Here is a 22,039-nt window from a genome sequence, read left to right as displayed (position 1 = left end):
TAATCAAAAAATTTTTATTGGCAACTTACAGTAATTTATGCTGACCGACATAGTTATTATTCAAGCATTAAAATGATTAACAGAGTAACCAATTTCCCTGAATTAATAGATTACCAAAAATTTTGCTCCAAATTATCTAACATATGTACGTTTTCGGTTAATGGCTAACAAAATCTTTAGTCGCCAAAAGCAGCTCTTAGCCCTTACCAGTTAACTTTAGCCGACCAAATTGTTCCAGCCCTAGCTTATACAAGACATTTGTTCATAAACCGATGCATACAAAGCCGTGTTGACGATATAAGTGATGTTTTGTTATAAACAGCAGACCAGCATACATACGAGTGAGTTATATGAATACAAATATGAAAAGAGATTTCGCTTAATACAGGGACCATTCTATTTCGGTTCTAAACCCGATTCCATGAAACCATACACTTGGATCGACATAGTTAGCCAACAAAGAACCAACGAAGTTGTTTTAGTAATTTCCGAATAAGCTGCTTGTTTTATACGAAGTTTATCAATCAACGCTGACGTCACAGGAAAGTAAAGTGTGTTACAGATTGACACCATGTCATACAGCATAAAGCAAGCACGCAAAAGACATGTGTTACGTAAAACGCAGATGTTTAGTCAGGTCTGTAGCTCCTTTCACGACGAACCCCAGTGAAAGAGTCACACTTGAATGTTGGTGAGAACTAATTCTTAAAAATTACACACAACAGCGGCATCGACTTAACGCTAAAATTAGTAGTGAAAATATCACTGTAAAAGCATGGAGTAGACACAACGCCCTGTCACCAACACTCACTAACCGAACTGCCCCTTGTACTCTGGACATTTTATGAAGAAACTGGACAGAGAATTTTGTAATGAACATGAGAAGCTGCGACACCACTGGTGCGGGCAACAAATGCGACAAGAACAAATTTCAACAGTGATAAACCCCAACACTGTAAAAATAAAAGCAAACACGACACCTACACGCGGTAAAATAAATCAATCATAATAACGCAAAGCCCCAAGACAACAAATACAAACGCAAAACAAGCAAATTTATATGAACTAAACCCACCCTTTTAAGTACAGAGAAGAACTAAAACAAACAAACCAACCAATCAATAAACCAAATAATACAAATGCGCAAACGATAACCTAAGTCTCAAACGGTGCCAAAATCCAAACTAGTGCTCAAACACAAGCTAAATATAGTAGCAAGGATAATTATAAGTAAAGTCACATTTGTTACACATGCAGTAACGCAATGTATTAGTCATGATCAAATAAGCAGGGCAGATGATGTCTATCTACGTTTTTTCATTTCAAGAATAAAACATCAGCCATTGCAAGAGAAAATTTTAAAAAGTTTACCGAGTCTTTCCGTGTTGTATTTTGCTTTCACGAGACAATAACAATGAGGAGCCAAAAAACTATTTCCCAAAAATATTTACGAACAAAGCAACTGGCCAGTGGCGGCTTTTGATTTGCGGGGGAGGGTGGGCTTGCGGCGAGGTATGATGCGACTAAAGTATGGAGGCCCCAAAAATAGGGGCAACGCAGCAATATATTTCAGGTTGTCCGGGGTTATGCTGTCCAATAAAATTTTCCTTTTTTTTCTAAAAACAACACCCTCAACACCCCTTCTAACACAACACCCCTTACACCCTCCATTTGTTTGTTGCTATCGAGCGCCTAATGAAACTTCGTTGCGACTGAATGAAATCCACGAGTTGATTTTAACCAACCAAGTAAACATTGAACTGTATTTAGACCGGCAACGCAGCAAACTGTAACTATAAGTTGCCACCTGTATTACGTCATATCATAATATGACATACGGTTGTCTTGTTAAATTTGTTCCAGGCATCGTGACGTGGAAATTTCGCATCACTAAGGATAAGTTTTTCATTCAGAAATCTTGGAGATTGCCGTCGTATTTAGGTAAAACTGAAGGTTACAAATTTAACTTACAAAGAAGAAAACAAACTTTACAAACTTTGTAGCAAGACAAACTGTTAGAGACTATCAGTACAATAGCGTTTTTCAAAATGAGGTCAAAATTTAAACGTTTTAGGTCAAAATAAGGTCAAAATTTAAACGTTTTAGGTCAAAAGTTAAACTTTTTAGGTCAAAATGAGGTCAAAATTTAAACTTTTTAGGTCAAAAAACTGGTTGCCCTAGTGATAAAATAACTTTGCATTTACCTCAAGTTATACAATCAATTACATGAATTGACACAACAGGCCCACACACAAATATCTTTAGTTTTAAACTTTTTGCTGCAAAATTATCATGTAATAATAAAAACAATTGTGACGTCACAAACTTTGTAAACTTTGGTAACCTACTAGACTGCAGGTGTTGGTGAGATGAAATAACTTTGCAATTACCTTGAGTTAATTTAACAATCAATTACCTGATTTGACCCTGCAAGCCCACACACAAATATATTCAGTTTTAAACTCTTTGTTGCAAAATTAACATGCAATAGAAAAACAATAGTGACGTCACAATGAATTTTATAATTACTTTGTTCGGCCGTAAATATGACCTTAAGGTTTCTGAGATAAGTAATTTGCATATTCAATTTGCAGACTTAACAGCTGTATTGAGAATCTAACTGCGTGTTCATTGAAGAAGTATTTGTTACTATAAGGTGACGTTACACAATTACCAGGTAATGATTTGTCGGTATATTGCTGATATCTTGTATCACATAACTCGAGATTAGAACTGATTCGTTTTATTTAAATACCGGTAGGTTCAAACAGAAACGAACTTCTCAGCAAGAGAAAATGCCGACCACCCGATTTTTCCAACTTTGCTTGGCTGTTTCATTCATGGTTGGATGCGCAGGTATGCTTTGTACATATCAGCTTGTGTTGTAAGATAAGAAAATAAGAGTTGGTTAACTAAAGCAGCGTCTTCCAAATGCTGGCTCGCTTGCCACTGTTGGCATACCAAGCTATTCTGTTTGGGCCTCAAAAATCTGCATGATACGTATTAACACTCGACGTTACTATATAAATGCTTTGATAACAATTTAGTGTAAACGATGTCTCACTTTAAAATGTTATTTGACTTTCTGGTACGGTACCGTATGCAAGTTCATAAAATACCGTAATTATGAAACACAGATAAAGCCGGAAATTGACACTTGAATTGATCAATTGTTAGTTGACAGAGAGGCAATGTTTGCTGTCAATTGAATGATTGTGACGTTGAAATTACTTGGACTAGGCTAACTGATACTCACAATAGACAATTATTGCTTCATATTAGCAAAACATTTGCAATTGTTTCTCTAACCAACACTTTAGAAAATTGGGTTTGAAGTTGAAATAGTTTTTAATAACTGGCTAGATTTATTACTGTAGGTACCGTAGCAACTGTGTGGGTCTTACTTGTGTCTAACTATGTGTGTTAACTACGTTTTAACTTATGAAGCTTATTATTACTGTATGTAACTAAGTGCCTTATTTACTCAATGATATTAATGATTCTACACTTGTTCGGTCGCTCCCTAAAGTTGGCTTCCATTAGCAGGAAAGCGGTATAATATTACAGGTACAAGTTTCACAAACCACAATAATGGTCGGCAGTTGTTAATACCTTGCGAAGCCCAATGATATTGTAATCGTATCGTAAAAGATAAACGCAAACAGCTGAAGTAAATTTCATTTACTTATTCAACAGCTCTATAGCTACTGTCATTCTTTTGTGTGTTAAGCATTGCATTTTCTGTATGTTGTGGCTCGTGCCTATGTTGGTTAACCTTGCTTTGCGGCCTGTGTCAAAATAAGCTGGACCACCGGCCAGCCTGAAGTAAAATGTAAAAGTAGGATATGGTAGGCCAATTAAAACATTTGTCCTTCAGCTCCGTATTGAGGTCATACCATGACCTTCCTTAAGTAATGTTGCCGCCCTCTTGGATGACTTAATGCAACTTTATCTTGTGTTATAGAAATTAGTCCTTTGCCTTTTTAAATACGTACCTTGCCGTGAAATTAAAGCCACAAAAGTATCCAAAGACGCAGAGGTCTTCACATTGGTATGTGATAATCTTTAGTCTCGGACTTGGCACGACTTTAACCCGGCAATGATTCCTCATTGCTCCTGTTACCAAAAATATTGCTGCGAATTCTCTCCTTCATTTACCTTTTCGGCAACGGCTAATAAAATCTTCGAGGCCGTTTTGCCCTTGCGCACGGAATCCTGCAAGGGTCTATTGCAGGGGTCGGCAACCTTTTGCACTTAAAGAGCCATTTTAACCGATATTCCACAAAATAAAAATCACTGGGAGCCGCAAAACTATTTTCACAATAAAACGAAAACGACACTCTGTAACAAAACTGTCATGTGTCGCATTTATAAAAGCAGTTAATTCAGTAAGAAAGCAAATGAATTTGTCCACGAATCGTTGAGCGTTCTGTTTTCTTCAGACACTTTTCTTTTCTTAGATTTACTCATAATTGGTTGGCTGTTACAGCCTGCGCACTCTCTAACTTACTAGTCTAACTGCTGCTAGTAGACTGCTAAAAACAACCTTTATGTTAATCGACTAATTATGACGTCACAACCAGAATGATTATGCTTTCATTTACTATAATGTGCTCAGTGAGATAAAGACGCGAGTGTTCTTCTGTTTGTTTCTACTGTAGCAATAAATTAATAAGAGCCGCATCAGAAGGATGAAAGAGCCGCAGGTTGCCGACCCCTGGTCTATTGATTGCTTAGTTCAAGCTGAAGTGATGATTCTGCCCAGATTTTTTCCAGCTATTTAAAAAAAAAGATTGTGTAAGTAAATGCAAACAGGTCGACTTACGTTTTGAGAGGAACTGGCAGACTAGGGCGTATGAAGGTCGATAGAAACGTGGATTGACTTTTTGTTTATGTTTACAAATATTAGTTGTAAACGATTTTTGTTTTAGGTTTTCTCTTATGCTGTTTTTCTTTTGTGCCAAAGGTATATTTGATTTAAGTTTGCGTTTGCCAAATATAGTTAAAGTATAACTTACTGTATATAGCATTGGATGGTGACTAGAAATATAGTATAGTATGGGATAGTAAAATATGTTTACCAACAGTTATTATACTTAGGCTTACAATGTTTCAATTCCTAAGCGTGTATCTTAATTTATGGTAGACTACATGTTCAGTTTAGCCTTACCCCATTTTGCCCGGGTTGTACCATAGTTTGTTGTGATTTCATTATAACTTGAATCGTATACAGACACTTATTCCACAGTACTACAGAGTTAAGGCAAAACCCGTGATGAATTTAATAAAACCGGTAAGAAATTGTGCCTATACGCAATAGCCATTGAGTTTCAAATATAAACTAAAACTTGTGTAAAAAAATCTACTGGTCCACAAAAACTCTTCTATGATGGTAAAACAAACAACCAACAACTTATTATGTATTCATTGGCATAAAATTTTGAAGAAATCTTAGAAGATTTATTATGTACTCGATTGACTCCAGTTTCGTAGAAAATTGAGCGAACACTCGACACTAATCCACTCAATGCGCGAAATCAGATGTAACTGATCAAATAGCTCAGTGCACCACAAGGGGTCAGGAATATACTTAGACGTGGCGTTTACGTAGGACTAGTAATTTAGCTGATTTTCTTTAGCCGTTAGCTGGCAGCTAGGTGCCATAGTCGATAATTGTTATGTAACATTGTTAATATCGCTGACAAAACTATTAATAATTGTAAAGAAATAGGACGAAAAGTTGAGTTAGCAAAAATTTTGCTCCAAATTCTCTCCTTTATTTTCTCCCAAACTCTTCTCTCTGCGGGTCTGTTTAACTCTTCTCTCTGTTTAACTGTCAGCGAACAGACATTAGGCGCTTCCGCTCAACTCTATACAAATGATGGTGGCAAAATTTGCGAGAAATTTTCTGAAGGAAAAATATCGCAGACCATGTTATATCCGACTGTTCTGCCTGCCACATTTCCAACGGAACCCATTGCGAGTTTTGGATGACAACATGACATACTACAGACTGTTTGTTACCAAACTTGTGCACCAGAATATTGCACACTTTCTTAGTCTTTATCATAAACATCACCAAGCTAACATCATAACGATTTATATAACATATTTACGCATTACACAGAAAGTAAACTTTCTTATGGATTATCATGATACAAGTTCATAGAAACGAAGCGCAAAGCAGTACCATTAAGATTTAGATCCGTCCAGCCGAACCAGTAAATATTGTTCCAGCTCATCTGTTGCTTGTATTTAGGATATGGCCCATTTAAGTTTGATATTCCGCAGCCATGAAACCACCAACCTGATTTGTATTTTCTGGCACAATGAGGATTTCTAGTTTCATCGTGGTTTGCATCTGGTGTGCTAAACTTGCTTTGATAAATTGGAGCGTTGTTGAAATACTCAGAACCATTTAAGCCAACCACATGTAAATAATATTTTTTTGAATTTGGCCTGTACAGAAATGTTCCGTATTGCGCAAACTCCTTGAAACCATCCCAGTCTTCAAGATCAATCCCAAGCTTCGGTGCTGTTATTGAGGTCACACCATCTTCAAAAGCTTTCGCAGTTTGCCTCGATAAACGATAAATATTTTCCAACCCAAGCCAATATTCACTCTGGGGATTCCCAAACCCTCTGACGTAATCGTCCCAACCTCTATTAAAGTTGACCTCCCCGTTCATTCTTCTTTGTATTGTTGTCCAGCCCTTCTTAGTTGAAGCGAGGTCCATATCACAGTAGACGTAGGTGAACTGGAATCGTTCCTTGAGCCATATCGGGTAGATACCACTTGATGTTGAACCACTTGCGTAGATGCTCGTACATTCTGGAATAAAACACTTTTATAAAATATCTTCAAAATCTTTTCAAAAATCGTAACCTGCAAACGATATTTCTGCTAAGTGTTAAAGTTATATCTTAACCCGGAATTTGTAATTGTATTAAATTTATTGACAATTTAGATATTTACCTTTTAGGAAACTGGTTAAAAAACCTGAGTTTATGACGTTGTCTGCGAAATCAATGACGTTTGTATATAAATGTTTTTTGTAGTCGCAATATTGAAGATATGGAATGTTACGGCTTATTACATTGTGCTTTCCCAGACTTTCGCCAACTTTGTGAACTCGACGTAGTAACCTGTTAGCTTGGTTTATTTCTGCTTGGCAATGCCGCCAATGAAACGTCGACACAAGAAAGAACAAATCCAGAAACCTCTTTTTAATAAAGCGTGTTCTTTTATACATCTTAGTAGATTTTATTAAGGATTGAAATGCTACTGCTACCGCTTGCAGCCTTCTGTCTACCTACCTGTGCCTATACTTGCAACAATGATTGTTTATTACAGACTGCAGCATAATGCTACGGAATGCGAGTGGAAAGATTGATTTTCCAACCGCACAGGAGTGTGATAATAACGTCATGCTGCCTCATACCACGACGTGGGAAATTCCACTGAAGGAGGGGGAGGTTGCATATTTGCAATTTGGTGAAGTTTTGTTCAGGTGGGAAGTTTAATGCAACTCGAGTTATTCTACAGTTTTTCATTAATTTGTTGTTGCTGCGGTAAGGAAATGTCTGTACATGTACTTCTAAAGCAGGATTGTGTCGATTACAACCCGAAATCAAACTTTTGGCAAAAACGCTACCAATTTTAAATGTTCTAACAAACTCTTGCTAGTCTCTCGCGTTTACACAAACGTTTGACAGATTTGCAAAAAGAACTGTAGCGTTCGTGATAGCCTAATAATTGCAATAATTTATACAAATTGGCATTTTGCATGAGTTTTTGTATTTTCTCCAGTTTAGATAATGCAATGTTTGCAAAGCTACGTATTATCGTCGTTAAGCAGTTATTCAAACAAGGAATTCTAACTGACATATTTGACGCAGATTGAAGTATATTCAAGTAGCATTGTTTTCACGGCGTAAAGTTTGAGTGTACTTGATGAAACGTTTAGATGACGTAGAATGTATGCGATACGTGGTTTTATGGTAGCAGTGTAATAATGACATGTGATTTGCTGATTGGCTGACGAGTATGATATAAAAGGTTAAGTTTGGTTCAAATCGTCCTGGCTGCTCGGGCTGGTGAGGCTCTGCAAGGGCTTGTCCCTTCAGGACTTGCTAGTACTTCTCTCGGTTTTTAGTTTTGGATCTGTTTTACGTTTTGGCTTATTCAGTATTGAATTCAAGTGATAGTTCTATTCAAATGTGGAATGGTGATTAATTGGTTTCGATGTGACAACTTATTCGGACAATATAACAATTAGACTTTATGAAGTTGGTGTTGATTTGAAGAAACATTATAAAGACAGTAAACAACGGAGTCATAGACAATTATTTCGGAGTCAAACAGTAAGACTTGGCTTAGGCCAGTCTAAAACCAATCCAACCACCATCCAATTTCCCATAGAACAATGAGTATTAATATGCGGTGAAAACTTTTTTCAAAGGCAATTAGAAAAAGTTGATATAGTTGATAGTTGATATATTTTTGAAAACTTTCTTTATCATCACAATGAAAATCGTTTATCAAGGGCATATTTTGTTTAACAGTTTGACGGATTAGCTCAATACTTCTGCAACATGCTGGCTCTGTTTGAAACTCTTGTACATAGCGCTTAGATTGTCTGCTGCCAAAAGTGTCCGGGGTCGGGGAACAAGGGTTAAAGATAGAGCATAAGACAGTAACTGATAACAAGCTATAAGCGGGCAATAGATTGCAAGTAACTATGTTGTTAGATAACCGAGAAAAGGTAAAGAGAGAATTTTTTCGATACTGCTCTGCAATGTAACTTATCCATTGGAAAAAAACTGAATCGATGTGTATTATCAAACCAAATATATAATACTTTTATTGCAAACTCAATGTCCGATTATGTGCTACGTACAGTAGTTCTTACTGGTAGTTGTAAACCGTTGCCACTTTGCCAAACTTTGTGTTCCTGAAAAAATATTAGTCGTGGTTTACGTGAATAGTTTTCTGCCAATAGTTTTCTTCACCAACTTGAATGCACACTTATGCGAATACTATTTAGGACGTAAATTTTGAATTTAGTGAAGTTTGTATATTGCTTACAGTTTACCGATAAAGTTACCGTTTACAGTTTACCGCTTACACTTGATCATGAATGAAAATTACTTGGTTTGTTTTAATCTGACGCAATACGTCTGTGGGCTAATCAAGCTTTCTCAAACCCAAGCTATTTTTATTCTTAAACAAACTTTATTTTATTTTTATTTCTTTTAACTAAAACAAGTTTTACAGCTTCGCAACTTTAAAAACAGACACGTCCATAGACATACGTTAGTTATGTTTCATGTTATATTTGTTTCGTACAGTTGTGCAGAAGCATCGCTGAAACTAAACCCAAGTGAAGATAACTATCTTATTTGCGGTTCTCTAAAACCTTTAACCTTCCCCTATTACCTGTTTCGTCAAACCGTGGTGGTTTCTGTTCAAAGATTCACAAAGAATTGCAGCGAGGCAAAAATGTCCTTCGTTTATAATCGAATTGGTGAGTGAATGTTAGCAAAGTACGGTGTATCGATTAATTATACTAGTAGTGACTAACATTTCGAATACATTGGAGGCTTTCGTATACGCATGGACAATACAATGGAGAACATTCATGTCGGACAAAAAGTTTCGTTTATTGCTGTATTGTCTGGAGCGAACGATCTAAACCTTGACTGTGAGGTGCATTACAATTCCACAAAAAGAAGTCACCTTTCAACTGACACCCTTACAACAGAACGTGTTTTTGATTATCCTGGAATATATTCGGTTCAGGCACAATGCGATCTCGATGGAGGGGTGGATTCTTTTAAAACAAACGTTATCTTTTTTAATGTGGAAGATTCTTTATCAGCTTCAAAATTGAAAATATCTCATGAACAAAGCAGACACACATATCCAGCCTCAGCTGAACTCATATTCCACCACAAATATTACTTTCCGATCTCTTACGCCCTCATGTTGAATGACGTCATAATAACCGAGCTTCAGACGTCACAGACGTTTGATGAGAAGAAAATTTCATCGAACGAAACCGTCAAGTTCAAATTGAACTCAACGATGCAAAGATTGGTTGGACCGGGAATACATTTCGTCACACTTTTGTTACAAAATCATGTTTCATCAGTGACGTTTCTCACACCAATTACTTTCAACGAAGAAATCAAAAATCTTAAAGTGATGACGAAACAATACGTCGGTCTACAACCGAATTCTTTCATCATAAGCGCGACAGTTAGTCAGGGAGCGCCGGTAAATCTTTCAATCGACATCATATCGACACAAACCAGTTTTACTGTTTACAAAACTTCTACATTCTGCTCACGTGATTGCCGCTCGATGGTGGTAGAGGCAACGTTATCTAGAGCAGGAATGTACAAAGTTGAAGCAACCGCTAGAAACAAAATATCTTTGATGACGTCAAACACAACTTTTGAAGCGCTACCACAGATTTTTGACGTATATATTACGTCAGGTCGATTTAATTTCGAAACCCGTAGAGAGGTTTTTGTATTCATCAGAGGTGACTTGGGAAAATACGAAATGAATTTAACCATCGGTGAAAATGTGTGGAAGAATTCGACTTTAACGATTTCAAAGTCGAAATATGAGCATGAAGTTTTGCCAAATCTACCTTTCGACGCAAAACCTTACAAGTTAATCAAAGACGAAAGTATTTTCAACGAAGCTCGGCAGGTCACAGTTCTGATCAGAAATGACAAACAATCGTTTCGTTTCGTGGGAAATGTCCCGAAAGCTTTGCAGACGTCATGTTTGGAGAGCGTGAGAATTCGCGACGGGAAAGTTGGCGGTGGACTCGACGAACCTTTGAAAGTGGTTGAAGAGTTGGTGTTAAGCGTGGACCTTAACTTCATATGCGTTAGAGAGCTATTCTCCGTTAATTACAAATGGCGAGCGTACCGAGTGACATCAAAAATAAACATCCCCAACACTGGCGATGAAGTTCAACTTAACGCGAGCTCAGTTGAACCTGAACTTTTGATTAAAGCCAATACTTTATTACCTGGTTTGTACGTCATAAAGGTTTACGCCAACATAACCTCTGACGATTACCATATGTCATTAGCAAAGGGCGATGACTTCACATTGGTGGAAATTCCCAAAAGGAAATTAAATTTTCTAATCAAGGGAGGAAATGTGGTGGAGGCTGGTGAGTACAAAATGTCAGATTTCTATGTTTAAGGTTTGCGGTTTCCCAATAAAAGAAATATTATCTAGAAATTCTTAATCTCTTTATCCAGGAATAAATACAACAGTGTTGAAATTTGAATCTTCAATTGACTTTACCCAACACGAGGGAAATATCAAACGTGACTGGTTTTGTGCCGTCGCACAAGAAGATTTACCAATGACAAAAGAGATTGGAAAAATACAAAGAAAAGGTTTGAAAAGATTTCCTCAATTCCCAGTTTTTTGATCAATATTTAATTTGTGTGATTTACGTCCAAGGTTCCTGCTTTGATTGGAAAACTCTTTGGGTTTCTGGCAATGACACCTTGGAAATTTCCAGGAATAAACTGATACCAAGCGAACAGTATTACGTCAGGCTGATCATATCCGGTCCACATTATGACGCAACGTTCGCTGATCAAAAAATTGTTATTAAATCCAAACCAGCCCCAGTTGTTATTTTAAGGCGAGTTTGGAATAATTTTTCGCTTATAAATGTTATAAATTTAAATCTATATTTTGATAATTGTAGATTATAAATTTAAAACAAATAACGTCAAATTTTTCCTTTGGATTTTAGGTGTTGGTCTAACTGCGAAAAGCTGTTTTCTTCCCTCAAACCAATCATACTTCAACTTGAATGTGACGATTGCATACGTCATAGTTGGATGTTGTCGCTGAAATCAGGACAACAAATGAGTTTGTGTCAGAATCAACGATTCTGCAAACTTAACAAATCAATACTCGACAAAGTTAAGACGTCATCAAACGTCACAGGAACAGGTGAATCCCCTTATGTATGATTGACTTGATCAGTAAATCTATGGTTGACCAACATCAAATTAAACTTTGAACTTGACATGCAGGTTACAACATTGACGGTGACAAGGCGTCGGCGACCTTGATCCTTGCTCCACTACTACCACCTAGTGGGGGCATTTGCAAGGTTCACCCCAGAAGTGGAATTGCTTACGTCACAAAATTTAACGTGAGCTGTCATGGCTACGCACAAGGTCAAGTGCCTTTGAAGTACAAGTTCTTTACCGCAGAGAAAGGTGAAACTTGTGGCGTGTTAAGAAGTGACATGAATAGAACTTTATGACATTATCATGAATCTACAGCAAGTTAAAATGACACCATTTAAAAAATAAACTTAAAGTTAAATCTACAGCGTCCCAAGTGTGCCAATGACCCAAAAATAAATTAATTGAAAACGAATAAAAATATTAAAGTTACATTTTTTATTTGAAAATTGCCTAAAATCATGTTAAGGCTTTACTGTAAGCTGGAGCCGCAAAGTCGTAGCCCACGTGCCCTCTGAGACAAAATATAGACCACGCAGCACTGCTGTGGCGTCGTTGCATCAGCTAAGTCGATGGAGTGCAGTCAAATATGACGCGGTCGGCGGTTTGTTTCTTCCCGGTATACTCATACATATTACAAACCGCACGTTTGCCACTCCCATGTCGTGGAGAGTTGAGTGGAAAGCCATCCTAGGCAGCGGAAGTCGATGGCAGGGAGTCGACCATAAAATTACAAGCTCTAGCTTGCAGGCTTTCCTGCCGTCCTGTGTTCAATTTATAACTCACACAATGAGTGAATGATGAGTTGTTACATCGATTCCAACCATGTGGTGTGTGCCGTGGTGCAAATTTGATTGTAGCCTTGTGCTGTACATTGATCATCTTCATACTTAAACCGCCATAACAGTTACAACGAACTGTGGATTTAACGTGAACACTTCGAAAGTCCCCGCCGTGTATATGTTATAACGAGGTTCGACTGGAGTAGAAAAAATATGTTTCCTTCGCTTGGTATAATGATTGTAGAAAGCCATGTGGTGTTTGTAGAAGTGCTATTTTGAATAAATTAAAATCTAACATAGAAATATTTTCAGACCAGAATAATCTTTTACAACACGGCTGCGATCCGAATCTCAATGACGTCACATTTCCGTCAAAGAGCAGTTTTTCTGACGTCATGATTTGGGTTGAGATATGTGGTCCTCGTCAGGCTTGTACAGTAAACAACATATCTGTGTCATTGACCAAAAATCATCACGACAACACTGACGTCATAAGCGATTTGTTTAATGCGATTTCGAGTCAAAACTTGCAGCAGACGGCGCAGCTTATGCTGCCGATGTCTTCAGCGAATATTCTCGAGCGATTCCAGGTTGGCTTGTGACGTAATAATGAGTTTTTTTCAGTCCGCCGAGCACTTGAAAAATTTTGTTTTTCTCATTTAACAGATAAACAAAGTGTACCAACGAGTTGCGAAATATCCGATAAAAACCTTGATGTCAGTTAAGCAACTTGCTGACGTCGTACGTCATCTGGTAGACGGTTTCGGCGTCATAAATGATTATCACGTGGTAAGATCTTGAATAAAAAATTTAATGCGTTAAATTACAAAAATTATTTTAAAATAAGATAACTTCTTTGTTTTTATATTTCCAGCGCCTAATTGCGAAAATTATGGACCGAATAGAGCACACCGTTCGTAATCCCAGCACTAGCGACGACGATGATGATGTCATAAGATCTATTGCCGCTTCATGCATTTTCGTTACGTCACATTTGATGCAATTTTCCAACGATATCAGTTTCAAGGTAACAACGTGCATAATTTTAATGACGTAACAAATCGATTCTTAAATGACAATTATTATCAAAGATCAAAGAAAGTTCGCGAATGACCCGGCTGGGCAAGCTGCTTATGGCGTCATTGATACCAGGTGAAGATACGATGACGTTTGAAACAAAATCAGTCAAAGGAAAATTCCTCAAGTTAAACAACGACGTCATCAGTAAGTGCTAATTTGTAGGCATGTCGATCTCGCCATTCACTTTGAGCTCAAGTGCGACCTCCGACGAGTTTTGTTTCATGATTTCACCGAATATCACGTTTAACTTTTTTCTAAAGTCGCTGGTTACGTCTAGTTTTATCTGGCAACGTCGAAATTTAATACCCTATATTTGCGTAAGTGTAACTTTGTGGCTAATTTTTTTTGTTTAAACGCCGACTCATAGTCATATGTTTAAAACAAAACATGTCTACGCGTTGCTAATACAATAATTTGCCACATCGAAATAAAGTGTTACGATGATCTTTCGATAACTTTCATGTCGAAAATTATGGACTTGGCAATGGTTGACCAGTTTGACATGACTATTTGTCGTATATCTTGCTCAGTATAGGGCGTGATGTATAATTCTTCTAGCTCTTTGACGCCAACTAGTGCTTTAAATCGACCCAAACGGAGATTTATGACAAAATGTTTCTCAGACCCACTCAATGGTAGCTCTTCATTTCGACTTCCAAACATACAGACACTGAACAACGAAGTCACGAATGTCGAGGTATAAATTCTAATTTGCTTTATTTTGCGCGATTTATCGTGATAATGAGACGATTTCATGATTTCTAGGTCTTCACCTACGATTCATCTATCAACTTTAACACGAGGACCCACAAAGTCGATCAAGTCACGTCTGTCTCCATGACAACGGGATGGCAAGATGAGATCCCGATCAGTCGCAACGAGGCCAAAAATCAAACAATTGGCTTCTCCTTGCCAGCACAGCCTGGTAAAGGAAACATAACAATGAGGGTTGAGAGTGAATGCGACGTGGCTGGTTGTCACAGCAAAGCCGCAGGTTGGGCTTTGTTTGATTGGATGCTCTACAAACGAGATGGAAACGACCTTTTTCTTACAATTCACGTCGAAAACATGGATCAGAAAATCAGAAACTGTACAATGAGTCTGCAAACTACCGACCAAGGCTCTTTCAAATTAAAGAAAGAGTTTCACGAAAAGGGTTTGTTTACAGAAAATAAGAGTCGCATGTTTTATGTCAGTAAACGTCAGCACATTGTTTGAAATTTTTTAACCTAATATTGAGTTATTTTCTCAGACAATTTGTACACTTGGTCGATGTCTGAGAGGTCGCTTCCGCATAGACAGGTCGAACTGAACTTGACAGTGTTTGTTGATCTCGGTGCGGGTTATTACCGCATTGGAAGTTTGATTAACGTGACAATTACGTCATTCATACTGAACTGTTTGCACTGGGAAGACCGAATGCGCGACTGGGGCGAGGGCTCTTGCACGGTGAGATATTTGATGTCCATGGTTGTATTGTTAGAGAGTTTTGCGGTAGAGTTTAAACGAATTCTTGATTTAACTCATAGTTTTTGTTCATGTCAAACATTATAAGCAAAGTAATCTTATTATCATCAGGTCCATCAAAACGCTGGGATATTTAATTGTGAATGTGACGTAGACCAGGTCACAACAAACAGGGTTAAGAGGAGCGGAGAGGAAGAGATTCCTCAGATTATATATGCTTCCCATCTTCTTGTGTTTCCCAACAAGATCAATTATGACCAAGTAAAAATATTTGTGACATAAAAGAAGTGAATACTTCTAATTGTTATTTATTGAATCGGTTTTAGCTCTCCTGGAATCTTTGGGAGCAATTCCAGCAAAATCCAGTGATCATCAGCGTTTTACTTGTCTTTTACGTCATCTACGCTCTTATCCTTATATGGGCTAGATGTAAAGACAAAGATGCACAAAAAAAAGTATGAAGTTATCTAAATACGTCAACTTCTTGAATTGATTTAATAACTTGAAATCATGAAAATATTGAAGGGACTCTTCATTGAAGTTGCGGACAACTCGCCAAACGACCAATACCGGTATTATGTTACAATTTATACCGGTAGTCGTCCAAATGCCGGTACCACCGCCACTGTCAGCATGAGACTGTTGGGCAAAAGACAACGAAGCAATGCTCACGTCATACAAGTAAAATGATGACGTCTGCCATAATGTGTGGTATTTTTTCCGACGTCACAATGATTGATTGTTTGTTTAGCGAGAAAACGAAAACGTCCTATCTGTGGGTAGCGTGGAATCTTTCCTTATTACTACACCACATAGTTTGGGCGACATCAAAGCAGTAAGAATGTGGCGCAATGACGGAGGGAGCAGTCCTAAGTGGTATGAATTAGTGACAAGTTAACAGCGGGTGTATGATGTAGATATTTATTGCAAGGTATACGTCAGGTACCTCGAACGGATGGTTGTACGGGATCTGGAAACCAACGAATGTTGGTTCTTTCTGTGCGGTACCAGGTTCAGCGACGTCACGGAATATACATTCCGGGCCGCTACGTTGGAGGAACTCCAAGTATCCAACAAATTGTTCCTCTTAAAATGCGAGAATCACTTTAAAGACAGGTACGTTTGTTAAAAACTTTATCCGATTGCCCCGATTTATTATCTCATAATTTTCTCATTTACAGACACGTCTGGTATTCTCTCTACGGCATGAGGCCATGGCAGCATGGCGTGATGACAAGAGTCGAAAAAGCTGCCACTTGCTCTCTCTTTATATTTATGGTTATGATAACATCAATGATGTTTCATGGCCACAATCATGCACTGGACGGAAATGTGTTGACATTTGGGCACTACAACTTCAAGTGGTCCCACATTGCCGTTGGTAAGTTCGTTCAAAAGTCGATAAAAGCCAAGGCGCTCATGTTTTTGCAATATTTTGTTTGCTCAAAGCGTATTAATTTTCTTCTTCCGTCATAAAGGTATTCAAAGCGCTTTGATTTGCTTTCCCGGGCCCTTTTTCATCAGCCTAATGTTTCGTCATGCCCAACGACGGAAAGGAAACAGAAATCTAATCTCTGGCAACAATCTAGAATCCCCAAAGCTCACCAGAGGGCAGCAAAAACCAGCCACGTCACTTGTGCAAAACCATGACGGCCAGAAAACTGGAAATACAATCAAACAAAACAATAGAAATAGATCAGAAAGGGAAAACGCAAAAGTTGACCAAAATAAAAATAAAATTGGTCAATGTATTCCGGAAGATAACGATCGTCCATCGATATCTAGAGAAATCGCAAATATCATCAACAAACAACCGCCAAAATTCCCAGGAAAATTTGAAATTGTAAAAGAAACGAAAAGACGAGAGAAAACTCGCCCAAACGATTTGTCGATGAAAAAAAAAATCGTTTCGTCCCGTGTCGAAGGAGATGTAACAACTACGACATCGCCAAAAAGCATGATGTCAACAAAAATGATAAAGTACATCCCGTCGCGCGTTGAACGAAATGCGGCCGCTTTGTCACCGCCAGTAAGAGACATGACGTCACCAAAGATGACAAAGTATATCCCGTCGAACGTCAATCAAAATATGGCCACTACTACGTCGTCGTCGGCGGTTAGAGATATGACGTCGTCAAAAAAGAAAAAGTCAAAGCCTTCCCGCGACGAACAACTTGTGACAACAACGTCAACGGCGGTAACAGGTATAACGTCGTCAAAGAAACTAAACGCTTTGCGAGTTGAAAAAAATGTGGCTTCAACGTCATCGGCGGTAAAAGGAATGATGTCGCCGAAAAGCAAGAAGTTAAAAGCAACGCGCGTCCAAAAAAATGTGATCACTACATCATCGGCGGTAAAAGGTATGACGTCTGCAAATAAGAAAAAATCAAAGGCTTCTCGCGTCGAAAAAAATGAGGCTACAACGTTATCGGCGGTAAAAGGTATGACGTCGCAGAAAAAGAAAAAGTTAAAGCCTTCGCCAGTCGGAAAACATGTGGCTACATCGTCATCGGCGGTAAAAGGTATGACGTCGCAGAAAAAGAAAAAGTTAAAGCCTTCGCACTTCGAAAAAAATGTGATCACTACATCACCGGTGGTAAAAGGAATGAAGTCATCAAAAAAGACAAAATCAAAGGCTTCTCGCGTCGAAAAAAATGTGGCTACAACGTCATCGGCAGAAAAAGCATTGACATCATCAGCAGTCAGACCATCGGCAAGGTATAATGCCCGGTTGCTTTTGCTGAAGTCAGTTTGTTCACGAAATAAAACTGTTTATATCCAGGCCGCCATTGTCTGCTGCTGAAGCGCAACAAGAATTCACAATCCTGGAAATTGATCCTAATACTCTGGATCCTTTAGCTATTGTTCACTTTTCGATATACGTCGCCTGGTTTTATATCGTTGCTGCTATGATCGCGTCGACTGTGATTTGCGTCCTGTACGGTATGACGTATGGGATAGAAACCTGCAGAGATTGGTGAGCAATTGTTTCCAAATAATAAACAATTACGACGACGTCACATCTCTAAAACTTGATCAAATTTCAGGTTGGTTTCGTTCGTGAGCGCTTTCCTTCAAAGTGTCATAATTCTTGAATCTTTGAAAGTGGTCGTGATCGCTTACTTCTCAGTGCTAAACAATCCGAGGCACGATCTACGCGATTGGGTCCCTCCTTTGCCACCATCAGGTTCTTATCAAAACTATGATTTAGTGAGCGCTTTGAACGTGTTTAATGACTTATATCTTCATGAAGTGAGGCCACGCTCTTACGTTAATCGTGGCGCAATAAGGAGAAAACAGAAGAGAGAAAAACCGACCAATCCGACTAAACGTTCTCCGACGCGGAAGAGCACCAACCGCAAGAAAAATACAGAGGAGAATATAGAAATGCGAGTCATCAAGCAACGTGTTTCTCCATAAGGCTGACTTGGAAGTGTTGCCGAGTCAAAATGCTTTTCACAGTAGACTGTGTAGTTTACTGTTTTTAAACGAAGAACTATTTATTTAAATGGTATAGTATGGTATGGTACGGTACGGTATCGTTTCCAATTCTAGAAGGTGATTGAAAAGTAACTCCCTATTTCTAAATTTTTATAATTTATTTTAAAAACTAGAATTTTTACCAGTATCCGGTAATAAATATGATAAAAAGTGTATAGTATGGAATTTTGTTTAAAATTTGATGTCGGCCATCAGCATTCGCCACCAGCTTCTTAAGCCGGCTGGAAACCGCATCAAGTGATTTCCTATGATCTTTTTGTAGTAGGAAGACATAACATCTCCTATTTGCCCTTCCAAGCTCGCAGGATGAAAATTAGTTCATCTGGCAATCATGCTGACCACGACGAACCACCAATCTTCCAGGCAAGTGAACGTTTAGCCGTTCACGAACTTGCATGAAAATCAAATCAACACGAGAAGATATGTTTCCACATTACAAGAATTCCTTGTTAAATCAGTTGATGCTGTTTCTTGGCTGCTTTCGAAGCTGCTGGTAGCCATTGCTGGTGCCCATATCAAATTTTAAGTTGTACAATTTGTACACCTTAAGTTGTACGCTGTTGAATTGAACATTTCAAGCTGTACACTTTTTCTCATGTTTATTCACTTAATTCAAAGTATTTAAAAATAGAGACTTACGTTTCAATCATCTTGCACATTATAATGTACACAAGCTGAGGAAATTTCCTGCACGACCTAAAATCGGCGAATCTGGCCCTCCATAGTCGCTCTATCAATCGACGTAAACGCCGATCAGATGGCGTATCTACTTTTACTATAGCTTTATTGATCAAAATTAGTTTATTATTACTTGCCAATGATATAGTTACATGTATGGTAACTTACTTATATAGACTACTTACTGTTTATTTAGGGGTGTACAAACCAAAATGCTTTACTCTTCTACAGTAGAATGGTTTATTTCGGATCCAAAAAACTCGATTACTATTCTACTGTAGAACAGTTTGAAATTTACCAAATTGAACGTAATACAGCGCTTCCCTTTCCCCTTTACAAAAAGTCTCCAAATTTATTAATAGTTAAAATTTCGCAACAAATTTCAAATCGGCATGATGTGGTTTAATCCATGGCGATGCGTGTAGGCTTGGTATTGCGATGTGAAGTCAAATTGAAAAATATGTCGGCTGCGTGTTTCAATTGATGTGTTTAAGTATGAAGGAAACTAGTTTTACCACGAATCCCAAAAAAGAAAAACTGCATTTCGATGCATTGAGATTTGGTTCTTGGAGCTTCGTTCATCCAACAAGTACACCCCTAATTTTAAACTACGTATCAACTCCTACTAATTGGCTTTCAGTTGAATTCTCAGAAAAGTTATCCACCCTTACTTCAAGAAGAAGACAGCAAGTGAAGCCGGCCAGTCTGCGCAGTCCCGAATTCTGCATTTTTGTTGGAAATATGAAGAAAGCAGCAGACAGTGTTTGCGGTGGAATCGGAGACAACATTCCAATCTTCTGATGTTGGATCCCACTCATGAATGCACTCCAGCCATCTTGTAACAAAGAATCAATTACATGCAAGTAAATATATTTATAAGCCGCCTATATGGCATGGACCATAAGCCTGCCGTTTATTTTATTTAATACTCTCAACAACACTGAGCAACAACGTCATCATATCTGTTTCTAGTACATCATTGTCGATGTACCTGGCAAAGAAGATTCCATCATACAGCGAGCAGTAACTTCATCACATCTATTCAGAGATCATCATGGTTGTGCAATTGTGCTGTACAATCTAGTGCTCTACACCAACGCCCAACATTATCACAATATATGGACACAAGATACCAGGCTTCCGCCTGGGATGGGGTTTCTTTTACGGTGGGTTTTATTTTCCCATCCACTGATGTACAGCATTGGACCTATAAAGGATCAGAAATCTGTGGCTTGAACATATCACCTGCTCAGCTGCTGTAATCTGGATAAACTGACTTTAAATGTGGAACATTCAGATGCTGTATTTCTGTGTTTCCTGGCCATGCTAGTTGTCATCAGCAAGTTGACACCACCATTATTTTCCTGCAAGTTTTCAGCCGTCTTGGCTTTGTCGCTTATTCCCGTACATTAACTCATGTTATTTGCAACTAGCACTGTTTTTTCGTCCCCACCGCGCCAATGACGAAAAATAAAATGACTAAATGAATGTTAACTTCTGATGCTAATGTACAGTAGAAATCTGTTTATAGAAACAACTAAAAATACAAGTGTTGTTGGAGTTACTGGTCTGTATGTTATTAACATTGAAGTTTTAAGCCAGACCGGACTCTTCTGTTCGATTTGTGGCATAAGTTTGAAAACAATTCGGACCGAATTTCTACTTACACTTCACCACATTTGTAATTACACTTTCTACACACGAACATGCATGCGAACATGGGTTCAAAGATGAACACAATACGTTATTTGGGGAAAATATAACATCAATAGACGACTTAAACTCGGTAATTTTTGGAGTTCGAAAAACTTTAAGCTGATAGGCGATGGCACTTGGGCCTCGACTATGAGATTGGTTTTCTTTCCAACCGCGTAAACAGAACCGTCACATAGAAAACGTTATGAACTGTTGGAAATTACGCCGGACAGGATGACACTCGATAAAGATTGCAAGGAATGTGTCATTTTCCTTTGACGATCGCAAAAATGATGAAGATTGCAAAGGTGATGGGGTAGTGTATAGAAAATTTCATTAAAATATAAACCAATAACGCAATAACAATTACAACAACGGTAAAGAACAAACAGTACGTAAATAAGCGCATCAAAGAAGAAGAAACTTCTATGGGTTGGTCGGTTGCAAAATCGTTGTGGAAAGTTTTATTACCATCGACTGTCTGTGTCAGGTTTAACCTAAAGGGAATAGCGCCATCTTTAGGAAATACGTTGGAGGTTCTGGTGCCCGCTTGGTTTTTTAAAGAAACAATTTGGTCAATAACTTTTTCACGTTCGTCTGTGACATCCTGTTCTGCGAGTGATTGTTTTTGCCACTGAAATACATCGCTTTACTGAAGCGTTGTGGCTGCAAAACTCGCTTTGAGCTTTGGTGCGGAGTTTGATGCGAATATGCCCGAATACATCTTTGTGAGGAGCTACCAGTGGAAGAAGGAATGACACGAACGACGAACGACAATTGTTCTCCAAGCCAGCCGTTTTATTAAAAACAAATCC

At 38.2% G+C, this 22,039-nt stretch overlaps 2 protein-coding genes across 2 annotated transcripts; one reads left to right on the top strand and one right to left on the bottom strand.

Annotated features, from left to right (window-relative positions):
* Positions 1-6,140: 6,140 nt before the first annotated feature.
* Positions 6,141-6,737, bottom strand: LOC143449873 (angiopoietin-4-like). Its single transcript, XM_076950201.1, has one exon. It carries the CDS (start codon positions 6,735-6,737, stop codon positions 6,141-6,143), a length of 597 nt encoding a protein of 198 aa, XP_076806316.1.
* Positions 6,738-9,438: 2,701 nt separating this feature from the next.
* LOC143450806 (polycystin family receptor for egg jelly-like) lies at positions 9,439-21,017 on the top strand. The gene is made up of 24 exons (XM_076951512.1): positions 9,439-9,527; positions 9,603-11,198; positions 11,290-11,430; positions 11,498-11,684; positions 11,799-12,001; positions 12,085-12,273; positions 13,116-13,393; positions 13,470-13,592; positions 13,678-13,830; positions 13,895-14,027; positions 14,507-14,580; positions 14,649-15,039; positions 15,136-15,332; positions 15,462-15,611; positions 15,677-15,805; positions 15,876-16,031; positions 16,102-16,226; positions 16,293-16,466; positions 16,532-16,731; positions 16,829-18,068; positions 18,133-18,327; positions 18,398-18,537; positions 18,604-20,392; positions 20,502-21,017. The coding sequence occupies exons 1-23, from the start codon at positions 9,503-9,505 to the stop codon at positions 18,768-18,770; spliced, it is 6,366 nt and encodes a 2,121-aa protein (XP_076807627.1). The 5' UTR covers positions 9,439-9,502; the 3' UTR covers positions 18,771-20,392; positions 20,502-21,017.
* The last annotated feature ends 1,022 nt before the right edge of the window (positions 21,018-22,039 follow it).

Source organism: Clavelina lepadiformis, chromosome 3 (assembly GCF_947623445.1).
Source record: "Clavelina lepadiformis chromosome 3, kaClaLepa1.1, whole genome shotgun sequence".
Classification (NCBI taxonomy): domain Eukaryota; kingdom Metazoa; phylum Chordata; class Ascidiacea; order Aplousobranchia; family Clavelinidae; genus Clavelina; species Clavelina lepadiformis.
Note: the sequence above shows the minus strand (reverse complement) of the source record. Positions and strands in the feature narration are given on the sequence as shown.